The 14,685-nt window shown below is 35.3% G+C and overlaps 1 protein-coding gene across 2 annotated transcripts in view; it reads right to left on the reverse strand.

Moving 5' to 3' along the window:
• The window catches only part of LTN1 (listerin E3 ubiquitin protein ligase 1), a 72,617-nt gene that overhangs the window by 22,574 nt on the left and 35,358 nt on the right, over positions 1 to 14,685 (reverse strand). Inside the window, exons 10-18 of one of the 2 annotated variants that reach the window (XM_032630122.1) lie at positions 13,491 to 14,300; positions 12,923 to 12,964; positions 10,164 to 10,353; positions 9,397 to 9,636; positions 8,408 to 8,561; positions 7,257 to 7,401; positions 6,607 to 6,793; positions 4,538 to 4,697; positions 3,498 to 3,602 (exon numbers count right to left, since the gene is read on the reverse strand). In XM_032630122.1, the coding sequence (XP_032486013.1) occupies positions 3,498 to 3,602; positions 4,538 to 4,697; positions 6,607 to 6,793; positions 7,257 to 7,401; positions 8,408 to 8,561; positions 9,397 to 9,636; positions 10,164 to 10,353; positions 12,923 to 12,964; positions 13,491 to 14,300 (2,033 nt within the window). The remainder of the gene's footprint in view (positions 1 to 3,497; positions 3,603 to 4,537; positions 4,698 to 6,606; positions 6,794 to 7,256; positions 7,402 to 8,407; positions 8,562 to 9,396; positions 9,637 to 10,163; positions 10,354 to 12,922; positions 12,965 to 13,490; positions 14,301 to 14,685) is intronic. The other variant, XM_032630123.1, reaches the window with a different exon arrangement.

Consider the following 14,685-nt stretch of genomic DNA (forward strand, 5'->3'; position numbering starts at 1 on the left):
TTTTATTAACAGAAGCTATTTATATATTATGAATATTAATTCTTTATTAATTTGGAAGTGTTTTCTTCCATTTTGCCACCTGCCCTTTAACCTTTGCTTACTGTACTTTTATCATACAGAAGTTTTCTTTTTAAATTGTGGTAAAATACACATTATGTAAAATTTACCATATTAAAGTGTACAGTTCAGCAGTGTTATGTTCATTCACATGGTTGTGCAACCAATCCCCAGAACTTTTTCATTCACAAAATTGAAACTCTATCCATTAATTAAGAACTCTCCATCTCCCTTCCCCTCAGCCCCTGACAACCATCATTCTACTTTCTGTCTCTATGAATCTGACTATGCTACGTACCTCATATAAGTGGAATCATACAGTATTTGTCTTTTTGTGACTGTTTTACTTCACTGAGCTTATGTCCTCAAGGTTCATCCACATTTTTTTTTAACATCTTTATTCAGGTATAATTGCTCTACAATGGTGTTAGTTTCTGCTGTATAACAAAGTGACCCAGCCATACATATACAAATATCCCCGTATCTCCTCCCTCTGGCGTCTCCCGCCCACCCTCCCCATCCACATTTTAACATGTCAGAATTTCCTTCCTTTTTAAGGCAGAATAATATTCCATTATATCCATTATATGTATATACCACATTTTTGTTTATCCATTTATCTGGTGATGGACACAAAGATTTTTGTTTTTACAAAATCAGGTATCTATTGTTTCTTTTATGGATTCTGGGTTTGTGCTTTGCTTAAGATCTTCCCCATGCCAAGATTGTACAGTCTCATTTTCCCCTAATACTTTTATAGGTCTGTTCTTTACATTTAGTTTTCATCTGGGCTTTACTTTTATGTATAATGTAAGGGAGTGGGTCTCACAATTTTTTTCAAACACATGTCCAATTTTCCTAATGTCATTTATTATTGACTCATCTCACTGATTTGAAAGACCACCTGTATCAAAAACTAAATTTTCATATATGTGTGGACTGGTTTCTGGACTCTATTTTGATCCAGTGATCTGTGTGTTCATCAATTTCATAGTGCTTACTTATTATTTTGGTAGGGCAAGTCCTTTTCACTTTTCTCTTTCATAAATGTCCCAGCTATTCTTAAGCATTTTCTTCCTTCAAATGCATACTATGTTTAGAACAGTTTGTCAAGTTTTTCAAAAAATGGTGCTGAAATTTTGATTGACATTACACTGAAATTATAGATACAACAATTTTTATAATGTATCTTCCCACCTTCTTTTGTGATCTTAAGTTTTACAATTTTAAATTTTTGTTAAATTTATTTCTGGGTATTTACAGTTTTGTTGTCATTGTGAACAGAATTTCTTTTTTCTTATGCCCTTTTTTAACTGATTATTACTGGTGAATAAGAAAGATATTGATTTCTGTATGTCAAGTATATGTCCATCTCATTTGCAATTAGTTTTAATAGTTCTTTAGTTAATTCCCTATGACTTTTATAATCAGAAAAATATTAAAAATTATGCTGAATAAAAAAAGCTAACATCAGGACTTCCCTGGTGGCAGTGGTTAAGAATCTGCCTGTCAATGCAGGGGACACGGGTTTGACCCCTGGTCCAGGAAGATTCCACATGCCGTGGAGCAACTAAGCCCGTGTGCCACAACTACTGAGCCTGCGCTCTAGAGCCTGCGAGTTACACCTACTGAAGCCCACGCACCTAGAGCCCGTGCTCTGCAAAAAGAGAAGCCACCGCAATGAGATGCCCGTGCACCACAATGCAGAGTAGCACCCACTCACCACAACTAGAAAAAGCCCACACACAGCAACAAAGACCCAACGTAGCCAAAAATTAATTAATTAATTAAATTACTTTTAAAAAAAAGCTAACATCAAAAGATCATATGCTATATGACTCTGTTTATATAACATTCCCAAATTATAAAATTATATAGAGAACAGATTATTGTTTGCCAGAGGTGAGGAGAATGGTAAGAGGGGAGGTGGCTGAGGCAAGAAAGGGTAACATAGGGGATTCTTATGATAAAACTATTCTGTAGCTTGTAATGTGGTGGTGGTAACCCACACAGAACACACACACAAACACGTGAGTGCAAGTAAACTTGGTCAGTGAATTGTATCAATGCCATTCTCTTGGTTGTGAAATTGTACTAAAGTTATGCAAACTGGTACCACTGGAAGAAACTGAATGAAAGGTACACAGAATTTCTTTGTATTTTTTATAACTGCATGTGAACCTATAATCCACATTAATAACTGAACTCAAAATAATATATTTAGGACTTCCCTGGTGGCGCAGTGGTTAAGAATCCACCTGCCACTGCAGAGTACAAAGGTTCGAGCCCTGGTCCGGGAAGATCCCACATGCCGCGGAGCAGCTAAGCCCATGTGCCACAACTACTAAGCCCGTGCTCTAGAGCCGGCGAGCCACACCTACTGAGCCCATGTGCCACAACTACTGAAGCCTGTGCACCTAGAGCCCGTTTTATGCAACAAGAGAAGTCACCACAATGAGAAGCCTGTGCACCACAATGAAGAGTAGCCCACGCTCATCACCAACTAGAGAAAGCCTGCATGCAGCAACAAAAACCCAATGCAGCCAAATAAATAAATTTATATATATATAAATTCTTCTAAAATATAGTAATAATAAATTTTTTTAATTTTTAAATAAGATTAAAAATATCAAAATTTAGCTTACAACTCTACTGTACCAGAATACATACACACACACACACACACACACATAATTTCTGAATTCTTCTTGGTAAATCAGTAAATTCAAAATGCCTCTTGGTAAATTTCAGCTAGGTGTTTAATTCGAATGTTCAGCTTCTCTAGTATGACCAACTCTAGTACATCTCTAGTATGTCCAACCTCACTATTTGTCTTAACACATTTATTGCATTTTTAGAATATTCTTCAATAGGATGATCCTTATTTAAGAGTAAGTAACCTTTTTTTTTTTTGTAACCTTTTTTTAATTTAATTTTTTTAAATTTATTTTTTATTGAAGAACAGTTGAATTACAATGTTGTGTTTATTACTGCTGTACAGCAAAGTGACTCATATATATACATTCTTTTCATATTCTTTTCCATTATGGCTTATCACAGGATATTGAATAAAGTTAAGAGTAAGTAACTTTCCTTATCATTTCCATTCAGCAAATAAAATGATGCAAGAAGGATAGGGAAGGGGAAAAGATAGATTTTACCAGAGAGATTTCTGGGGAAAATAGAACATGTTTATGAAATGTTAATTATTTAAAGCACGTATAAAATTCCTCAACAAAATGTTATAAGGTTAAAAATGCTCATTAAAAAAAAGACGTGTCGCAACCTAATGCAATTTAAATTGTTAAGTCTCATTTTCTTTAATCTCCTCATTTCCTAAGTCTTGTTTTCCTGTCATTAGAGACTGTTTGTTAGTTTGGGGTTGCCAAAGTGACCACTCATAATAAATTTCAAAGTAAAAGTATTTTCAATAAGAATACCCTTCTTTTCTCCTATAATGCCGTTTTACTTCATCAGATGAAACACTTCGGGAAAGGATCAACTTAGCAATAATAAGAGACCAAAGGGTGCCATTTTCCCTGGATCTAAAAGAGGAAAAAAAATTCCGTTTTTAAAGTGTACTTAAGAGTTTTAAACAATGCTTACCTGGATTCTTTTTACAGAACTAAATAAATCACCTTGTAAGGGTATCAATTCACACAGCACTTCTGCACCCAAACAACTGCTGTTACCAAAAGGATTGGGAACTTAACTTCTGAAACTCCTTTACAGCTGATATTGAGCTCTCATCCAAGGCAATCCCAAAGCCCCTCAAGTTCCAATAGGGGAGATGACCTTAAAGATTAAGCTTGAGGACCAGAGGTTGCAGCTGGAAAGAGGACATATCCCAGAGGACACCGAGGATTGTTGAGTTGAGAAAGCAAGGAGGTATTGATATCCACTGAGGAAAGTTCTGAGTGTCAAGTATGTAGAGTGGGACTGGAAAGGAAGACCTGTTCAGCCTGGGGCCTCTGATACTGCAAAGCATACGAAAAATACTACAGGCAAGTGAAAAACTCTTCAGGAGAGCAGTTCAACACAGTAATTTCAATGAGCTAACCATCAAACTGCTATAACCTCTACAATAACTCTGTTTTCATACCTACTTCCTCGTCTAGGGGAGAGGGTTTTGTGGTTATAATATTAAGACACACCTGCAACAACATGCAAGGTAAAAGGTTAAATTTAGAGTAGTGGAAGGATGGGTTACATATGACAAATTAAAACAACTTCTACAGGATTTTCATCTGGCCCTTGAATGTATTTATGGATTTAATAACACAGGCAAAGTCCAAATATCTCACCAGAAGAGTAAATCAAGTACTTAGTATCCACAAAGTATTTATCATTAAGAATTGGGATTAATTTAGATAAACCCTCTGATTCAAAGATTAGCATGAAGTGGGCTTACATTTTAAAGACACAAGCCATAACCTAGCAAAACAGTCATAAAAAAATGGAAATTGAAAGAGATTCTTACCTGTTAAATAACAGCTGCAGAAGGCCAGAAGTATTACCAAGTCCACATAAGTTATCATATGTAATATTCATTTTTTGAAGCATTTCACAAAATCCAGTTAGAAAAATAGGTGGATTGTCTAATTCTTCATACCACTGCAATGAATAGAGCAGTTCTGCAACTAACAGAATGGACAACACATTATTGAGTATACTTTGTGAACAGACCTTTGAACTGTTTTCACTTGTCCCCCCCATTCCCTAACATTGTTATGCCCACTAATTTCAAAATATCTATGAACTGGGATTTCCCTGGTGGTCCAGTGGTTAAGACTCTGCACTTCCAATGCAGGGGTCACTGGTTTGATCCGTGGTCAGGGAACTAAGACCCCACATGCTACGTAGCGCAATCAATCAATCAATAATCTGTGAACTGATTTTCCACTATTTGATGTTCAAGTATGGGGAACTAAGATCCCACATGCTGCATAGCGCAGCCAATCAATCAATCAATATCTATGATCTGATTTTCAACTATTTGATGTTCAACTATAATGAAAGCTGAGAATACCTGATACAAAATATCACTCCTCTCCCAAACATTACTTGGTCCCTTTTCTGATTAGTTAAGAATGTGACAGTAACCTAAGTTATCAGAGGGAGATACTGGAAGAACCTTCCTACTATTTTTGCCACAAATGATAAGAAGTTGCATCCAGGATAAACAACTATGCGACCCAAGACCTAAGAAGTTCAAGTCAATGTGTTAAGAAATGGGAGAGGGGCTTCCCTGGTGGCGCAGTGGTTGAGAGTCCGCCTGCCAATGCAGGGGACACAGGTTCGTGCCCTGGTCCGGGAAAATCCCACATGCTGCAGAGCAGCTGGGCCCGTGAGCCATGGCCACTGAGCCTGTGTGTCCGGAGCCTGTGCGTCCGGAGCCTGTGCTCCTCAACAGGACAGACCACAACAGTGAGAGGCCCGCGTACCGCAAAAAAAAAAAAAGAAAAAAGAAATGGGAGAGAGCACGATCTAGTATACAGGGCATGGGCCTCGGTGACAGACTAGTCTGGATTCAAATGAGCTGCACACATCGTTATCAGCTAGGATAATACAAATCTACCTCACGGGACTACTGTGAGAAGTAAATGACCAAGTATCACAAAACCTGGCATGTCACAGGTTTTCAATACATAATTAGTCACAACTCTCTTTTATAAAGCCAGGTATGGATTTTGGAGTTAGAAGACTTGAAACCTGGTTCAAAAATCAAATCCCATCCCTTGCAAGTTCCAGATAAGAAAAGCAACAAAAATTATTACTCTAATTTCCATTGTTGTTTTTGGACAGATTCACTCTATGAGTAAAGTAAAGAGCAGGCTAATCTCCTTGACCTCAACTGCATGTGGAGTTCGCTCACCACGAGAGGTGTTCCAGCTTTCTTCCACAGAGCACAATATTCTCCTCCGCTAGTAACTGTACTCAGCTGAGGGCTCACAATCAAGACTGATACAGGAATTATGCAAGTCCTCCACCTTTCATTTTGTACAGGTCACACTGCTACCTACAATTCTACACCATTTCCTGGAATGGCGGAATTTTTAAATCCTTTTGAAATTCAACATTTGAAGCTCTACTTGCTGGGAAAAAAATTACTGCCCTATACAAAGGTAGATTGATCCAAAAGTTAATTGAAAATTCAGAATCCTTGATGAAACACAAGACTCACTTAACCATTTTCTTTAGGGTTATGTGCCATAGGATGCGCTTATACTGATGTCATGCCAACTAGAGTAACATCTTATACCAAATTCTGCTCTATTGCTAACAAGACTACAGCAAGATATTCAGTATGATTCCATTTGATTTGCAATTTAACATTCATTTCTTAAGTGTCCTCAAGTTTCTCATTGCTAAAATAATTAAAAGGAGCTGAGGATTTTTGATTCTTTAAAGATTTAGATTGAAGTATAATCAAAATTATTTCAAAATTACATTTTAATTACTTCAAGATTTATGTTTATATGTATTTATCTGAATGCTCATATATACTTATGTTTATATGTATTTATCTGAATGCTCATATATACTTACTTATTTTCTCAAGCTCATTATTTTCTAAGACTATTTCCTTTTTCAGTGCAACTAATATCATTTTGCTCAATAATGCTGAAGTACACAAATGGCTGGGAAGTTTCTTTGTATCTTGTTCTTTAAAATCTGTTTTGAAACACTCATAATTCAAACTCAGTCTTCCTTCTAAAAGAGGTCTATGCAACCACTGTAAAAAAAAGAATACATTAAATTATACACAAAAGCATTCAATAGTTCAATTAATTACTACCTCTGCAATTAAGAAGGGAACAAAAATAAAGTTATTAAAATATCTTCAAAATGTTATTAGAATAACTTCAAAAATGAAGCTATTGCTAGTTTACTAGTAAAACCACAGAAGCCTAGAAGTTTGGTTTCTACAAACAGAAATTATCAACGTGTCTGTTTCTTTAGGATTCCTTCAGGACAGAACAAGGTCTTATTTACCTTGTACCATGGCAACTGCCAAGTGTCAACTGGTATCTTGCAAACAGCAAACACCCAACACAGGAGCATTCAAAGGCAGAAACGCAAAGTAAGATACTCATTTCATTTACTTTTTTTCTTCCCCAGAATAAAATTAAAATATTTAAGCTTGCATGAAATCCAAACTTCAGAATAAAATAAGTACTCTCCAATCTCAAACATACCTGCATAGGAAGAGACTGTCTCATCTTTTCCCATTCGCTGTTGTCTGGCATTACACTTCCAATATAAACTCCCAGAAGATAAGTATCTTCACTCTCTAGAAGCGCATTTAGCAAATCATCAACAGCAGACAAGAGGACCTGAAGACTGAAAATAATGCAAATAACTTAACCACTGCAGTTATGTTATAACCAATTTGAATACCCTGGTATACATTAAATACCCTACAGCAGATAGGGTATTTAATGAACAAAAAAGACAATTCAAAATAAAAGTAAATGGTCTCTCTCTCCACCCTCCCCTCGTGACTTACACACTATCAAACGGGATTTTATCCAACATTTTATAATTGAAATCAAGTGCTGCTTCTAGTTCAGAAAGAAGGTGAATGACCTATTTCAGATCAGATATTTCTGAAATATAGCTACTTTATTCCACGAAAAGAGTATGATAATCAGAAAAAGATTTAACCCAACCCCAGTAGCTCTGGATGCATTCTCTTAGTTTTCATTTTTATATATGGATTTAGGCATGAAATGTGAAATACATCTGCAATTCAATGCCTTACAACAGTGGCTACCAGACTCCCCCAAGAAATAAACAATGAAGGACAATCATTGTCCATGGTGGCCTTAAGAGTCTACGGTTACAATCCATACCAGCCTAAGACACAGGACAGCAACCCTATCACATTACTGACCATAAATGATTATGGTCAAAACAAATCACTCTCCAATTAATTGAGCTTAAATGGATGATCATTAAAACAAAATCCTTTTGGAGAAATCTGTTTGGATCTTCCCTTAGAATCCTGTAGATTTCTTACATAACAAGTCTTTTTTTTTTTTTTTTTTTTGCGGTACGCGGGCGTCTCACTGCTGTGGCCTCTCCCGTTGCGGAGCACAGGCTCCGGACGCGCAGGCTCAGTGGCCACGGCTCATGGGCCCAGCCGCTCCGCGGCATGTGGGACCTTTCCGGATCGGGACATGAACCCGCGTCCCCTGCATCGGCAGGTGGACTCTCAACCACTGTGCCACCAGGGAAGCCCAACAAGTCATTTTTCATAGGCATTCACACTAATCATGGAACCTTATTAAGGACAATGATCAATTATTAAAGAGATACTCTGCAACTGAGCACAAAAAAAGGTTACCTTGTGATATCCAATGATGAAGACTGAACTTGGTTTTTCAGCCACAGAGCAGATAAACGTAGGAAGGTACTCTGTTTATATGTGTCGCCAGTTTGATGGACCAATAAATTCACACCAGAGAGCCAAGTATTTTTCAGTTTACTGATAAGAAAGTCTAAAATCAAGATGTCAACAGTGATTCATAATCCCTATGAAGTAACTATAATCAGTACAAAATGTCTGAAAGAACTCATTGCAGATCTGAGATTTGTAAGGTACCATTAAGAAAACATAAAATTACTATTCAACGGCTAAAACAAAATAACTATGTCATAAATACACAATAATGTAAGCTAACTCATGCCATATAAATGTAAAAATGCTAAGATTTTTAAAGTCAGCTTTTTTCTGCTCTGAACTTATTTATAAGAGAGTTGACCATTTGGAGATATAAAAAATATACCATTTTCAAATAGAAAAGTTAGTATTAAAGAAAGGGTTGGGGAGGAGGGTTTTCCATTAAAACCTTTTTTTTTCAATAGTATTTTTTACATTCCTTTCACAAATAAGTCTGAATTAACATGTAAGACAGGAATATAGTCCTTAAAAAGGGAATCTCAATTTCATTTTACTCTACACCAAGATTGAATGTCTTTAACTATAAGAGAAGAAGGTGTTAATGTCCCCCTTTATAAATATGGAAACTGAGGCATCAAGAAATTAAGCAACTTGTGAGAGCTATTGAGTGAAGGAGCTAAGATTCTAACTCATCTATCATGGCCCCTTCCAAAACCGTTTCCTTGATATCAAGTAAAAACTTTAGATATAATGTCTATATACATCTTTAACTTGGTTTCTAAAGCTGAAAGTGTTTAAGATTTGTAGTCCTTTACTCAAAATGCCTTCAAAGTTCAAACACATTATGATTCAATTAATAAAGCCTGGGCACTTACACTATGAAGATCAGAGCCGGAGATTCCCAACAAAACATTTGAGCAGTAGGCTATTACCTGGCAAATGTGTTTTTTCTTTGCTCTCAGCACACAACTGAAAGAGAGTTAACAATAAATCTTCAGATGATGGCATTAGCAAGCATCCTTTTGCTGAGCTGAAATAGTTATAGGCCACATCACAGATAAAAGACACTGATGAGTCATTATTTTCAGCTTCTGACAATTTCTTTGCTTTGGATAAAGTTTCATGAAGTTTAACAATAATTCTTTCAACATATACTTCTCCAATCAAGTAATCTACAGAAAAAAATTCAAACAGACAAAACACAAGAAATATTAACAGTGTGTTTTCCTTTTTTTAATCTTTGTTTTTAATTTTTTAACCAATGTATTTTAATACTTTACTCGGGGTTAACATTCCATCTTGGTCTCTCCATGTGTTTTTTGTTTTTTTTTTTTAAAAGGTGTTTATGTTTTATATAAAAGAAAATCACATCAACAAATCAATCTGTTCCCCATACATAAAAGCCCTCACATTAAAAAAAGCTATTTTAAATTAAGTAAAAAAGCAATGCTAGACAAAATTAGAGTGAATGGCTAAATTCAAAACCCTTTAAAATATAAAACTAGAAGTATTAAATATCTTCCAAGTCGTGTTACAGAGATTTATAAACACTTAGGGTGCTTACAAAATTCAGGTATGAGTGAACTAAATCTTGTTATTCTCAACTAATATTATGCAAACTGAGCAGCATGGAATCCTCCCAAAAGGTGAAAAAACTACTCCCTCCCTACTAAAAAACAAAAGCCATATTTTTACCTACCATTTTTAACATGTTGGGATAATACCAAGCTTAAAAGAGACCATCTTTCTGAGAAGTAAGATTCAGAAGATACTGTGGATTCCAAGTCCTTATTACAAAGATGATCTGCCAAGGTTACCAATTTCTCACCAAGGATATCTCCTTTTAGCCAAGGAGTTACTAAAGCATGTTTATCTGAACTAGAACATGCCTAAAACCATAAAATTAAAGCAAAGATTAGAAGCAAGATCAAAAAGTAGACTTGCCAAAATATTACTTGTACCATATTACCTCCTTTCATCATCGTGGCCTCAACATCGTCCCCCATGCCTCCTCCTCAAGTTCTAAGAAGGCTGGTATCTTCCCTATTCCCCATTAAGCCTTGCTTATGTATGCTTCCATGCTTTGTTCATTCTATCTTCCCAACCATAAATATTCCCCTTCTTCTTTATTTATCAAAATCACATCCATTATTTGAGATTTAGTATAAATCACACCTGCTTTGTGAAGTCTCCCCCATCCATGCCAGCCCATACTCATCACTGCTTTTCTCTGAATCTCTAGAGCACTTACTGGGTTGTATTATTATTTATAATGTTTCATCTGTGTATGTGTTATTTCCAATGAAACTGTAAGTTCCTTGAGAGCAGAGACTGTCTTAAACTTCTTTGATACCTGCTATCAACACTGCAGATATGTTCAATGAATAATGAATGAACTTTAAAGATAGATTTTAAAATGCTCTACAAATACTAAATTTTTGTTCATTAATTTTGCTAAAGAACAATTAACATATAATAGTGGTAAATTAATTCAATATGAACAACGGGACTTATCATTTGCCCAAATTTTCTGAAATAGTTACTGGGGCAGATAGCTGACATCAACTGGTTTATTTTCGTGGGGTGGGGAAGCAAGGAAAGAAACTGTAAATCCACCCCCAAAAGCATGGTGATCCATGTTCCCAGAGCTTCTTTTGGTTTAAAGGCTGAGAAGAAAGGAATTTGCAACTTGGCTCATTTCAAAGCAATCTGGAAAAAAAAAAAATCCAAGTGCAGATTGGGTAGTGCCCCCAAAACTGTTTTATCTCCTTATTCAAAAAATTGTAGGTAATGAGAGCTTCTATTTTAGTCCAAGCTTTACCACTATTCTGGCTTTATGACCTTAGACAAAGCTCTTAACCAACCTGGGTCTATTTTCTAATTTGAAAAATGAAGGTTAACTTAGAAAATCTCTAAGGTTCTTTCTGGTTACAAAAGTCAGGTTTGTTTTTAAGGAAGCTGACTTTAGGACTCTGCTCATAAAGTATGATGTTGCATAAAAACAAGAAAAACTAGAACTTAGATGGCTATAATATTGGCTTTCCTAAAATAGCTTACCAAATAAAACCAATCTATTTTATAGAATCCTACAGAATCCAAAAAGCAAACTTCTGAATAAAATGTCTCTCAGGTTATTAAGACATGAAGTCCAACTTCTCAATGTTTTAACATATCCACAGAAAGAATCTAACAGGGGTTAGGGAGACTAGTTAGTCACAGGAGTACAGGAAGCAAACACTGGCTATGAACTTCCAAACACTGCCCAGGAAGAGTCTTCCAAACAGATGTACTTGAACTACAGATGTACCTGAACAGATGTACCTGAACCTGGCAGGTACATTCCTAAGTTGGAAATGGATATATCAATCTTTATCTTATCAAATTATTAACTATATACCTTTGCTCTGATTCTAGACTTATCAAGCAGCTTTCTCATAATTTGGCTTTTCATGTAGCCTGCCTATAGGGAGAGGAGGTACTGAATAAAGTAATTCAAAATGGTGTGCCAGTAAGTTATATTTCCCATTGAAAAAGAGTAAATTAATACTCTGTATTTATTTTGTAAAAATAAACTATTGGGGGAAATAGGGAGTTATTGTTTAATGGGTATAGTTTCTATTTTACAAGGTGAAAAAGTTCTGGAGATTGGTTGACCAATAATGTGAATAAACAACACTACTGTACACTTAGAAATGGTTACTATGGCAAATCTATATGTTTTTTTTCAACATATTTTAATTTAAATTACAACATATTATAATTTAAAAAGACAGAAAAAAAGAAACTTGTAAATTAGAGTTATGTAAGTAAAATTTTAAAATAATGAAAAAATTCTTTAAGAAAAGGAAGACTTTTAGGCAGCTAGTCATAACATTTCTATGGCTGGAAAAGTGTTACGTTATATCATTTACATCTTCATTAGGAAAGAATACTTAAGCCATTTAAAAATTTTTCTGAATTATGTTCCTTGATTTCTTTGTATTATTTTCATCACTAATTTTCTTACTTAGTCAAATGGCAATTAAATAAAGGTGGGAAGACTTTAGTTTGCCTGTATAGTATTCCAGGGTAAAACAAACTTAATTTCCTGATGCGTTCTACTCAAAGCTAGAACCATTCAATCCATTTCTACAGAAGAAAAAATAACTAGGATAACAGCAGAAATCTTAGTTTAAAAGATAAACTAAGATAAATGCTTAACTCTTCCTTTGTTACCCACTAGGGAAGAGACACTGGATCTTCCAGAACCTGTTCATTCTTCCCGGATATTCCTAACCAGAAAAATAATACTATAGAAAGGTGAACACCATGGCTTCTCAAATTACGAGAAGAAAGTTACAATAATAAGGAAGTTCTCTAACAGAGACACCTAATCACATACCATTATGTGAATATAGCTGTGGTTTAATTTTTGTATACCTATAAATACAAAAAAAAAGAGAAAAATCTCTAAGATACCTTTTCAATGACCTGAAGAATAGAATTCCATTTCAGATCCACCTAAAAGAAGAAAAAGAGAAACAATCTGCTAGAAAAAACAGTAACTGGTAAAATTTTTTATAAGTAAATGAAGTGACCATGGAACCACTACAAAACTAAAACATTTTTTTAGCAAGTCCAGCTTTAAAAAGTATGGACTGAAAGAACTTACCCTTTTATTACCAAGCTTTTGTCATCTTAACATATTTACTCTTACTGAACAGCTATCCAGAAGTCTCACATACTTCCCAATCCCAATCAAGAATATATTGTCTTTAAACTGACATTCATAGTTAAGAAACAATCCCAAAATAACCCCCATACAGGTCTTGTTCTACTCATCCATAATCAGTGTGCCAGTGTAAACCATTATAGTTTAAAAAGATACAGGGAACTCCCTGGTGATCCAGTGGTGAGGGCTCCATGCTTCCACTGTAGGGGGCACGGGTTTGATCCCTGGTCGTGGAAGAAAGATTCCGCATGCAGGCATGCATGAATGAATGAATAAATAAATAAATGAAAATAAAAGGATACAGAACAGTAATACCTCAATTAGATCATCCAAGACAGCTTTTCTTTCCATATGACTATCACAGCAACAAAGGGCACTGTACAAAATGTCCACCAAGAAACTAGCATCCTTCCTTTGATCTTCATTTAGCCAACCTATTACTTTCTGGTATAAAAACTGTATTGCGGGATTTTTTTGTGCAAGTTTGGCTATTTCAAGAGGCTTGGCTTTGACAATACTCTGTTTTTCATCACCTAACAGCACTTTAAATACTTGGCTTGAAGAGAAGGAGTTGAGCAGAGTAGAAAGAAACCTTAGATGTTGCTCCGACTTTTGTTCATTGACATAATTAACACTCATTTCTGCTAGTTTACAGACTAAGTCTTCCAAAGGTTTTTTCCTTAGGGGTGATATAAGGTCTGAGCAACTGTGAGTGAGAGAAGGTTCAGCCATTAATTCAGAGCCTTCACTATTCTCTCCTTCTGAGGAGACATATTTCTCATTCTCTTTATTACTTTCAGGCATCTCATCAGCAAATCTAACCTTACCAACGTTTTTTTTATTTAACTTCAACAAGCTCTTTGGCTTCTGAAGGACCTGTAATAGGTTAGAAACACCCAAAACTGACTTAACATCAGTTTCAGGCTCATTGATTTTCTCAACACAGATCTCTGACAGTCTTTCCCAGAAATTCAGCAGCACTTTCTCCAAATTGTAAGCTGTTTTATCATCTTTATCCAAATCTACTTTGGCTTCCCATGAACTTAAAGTTTCTGCCAAATGGTTAAATAGCTGCTCATCTTGCAATCTTGGGTCTTTGAGAACTGCATCAATAAAAGGAATCAACTAAAAGAGAAGGTAGAAATATTAAAGTTCAGTTGTCAGGGAAAATGAAATTTAAACAAGGTATTTGTAAAACATTATAAATTTTCATATTTAATAACTGAAAAACATGAATATTTCCCCAGAACTATGAAAAGAGTTAATTTGAACCTGAAAATCATCTTCATATCATTCAGAGAGCCTAACGATTTCACTGTATCTCCCCAAATTACTTCTTTTTTATGATATAATTGACGAAGATCATTGGTCATCAACTCTTTGGATCTTCTGAACTTATTCAAAGTGTTTTGCTTTTTTCTAAACCAATATGAAAGACATACAGGACCCACAGAATTCAGAATGCTTTCTCTTAAATTACAAAGATAAGAGAAATTAACTATCTGAGACA

Source organism: Phocoena sinus, chromosome 4 (genome assembly GCF_008692025.1).
Source record: "Phocoena sinus isolate mPhoSin1 chromosome 4, mPhoSin1.pri, whole genome shotgun sequence".
Taxonomy (NCBI): Eukaryota; Metazoa; Chordata; class Mammalia; order Artiodactyla; family Phocoenidae; genus Phocoena; species Phocoena sinus.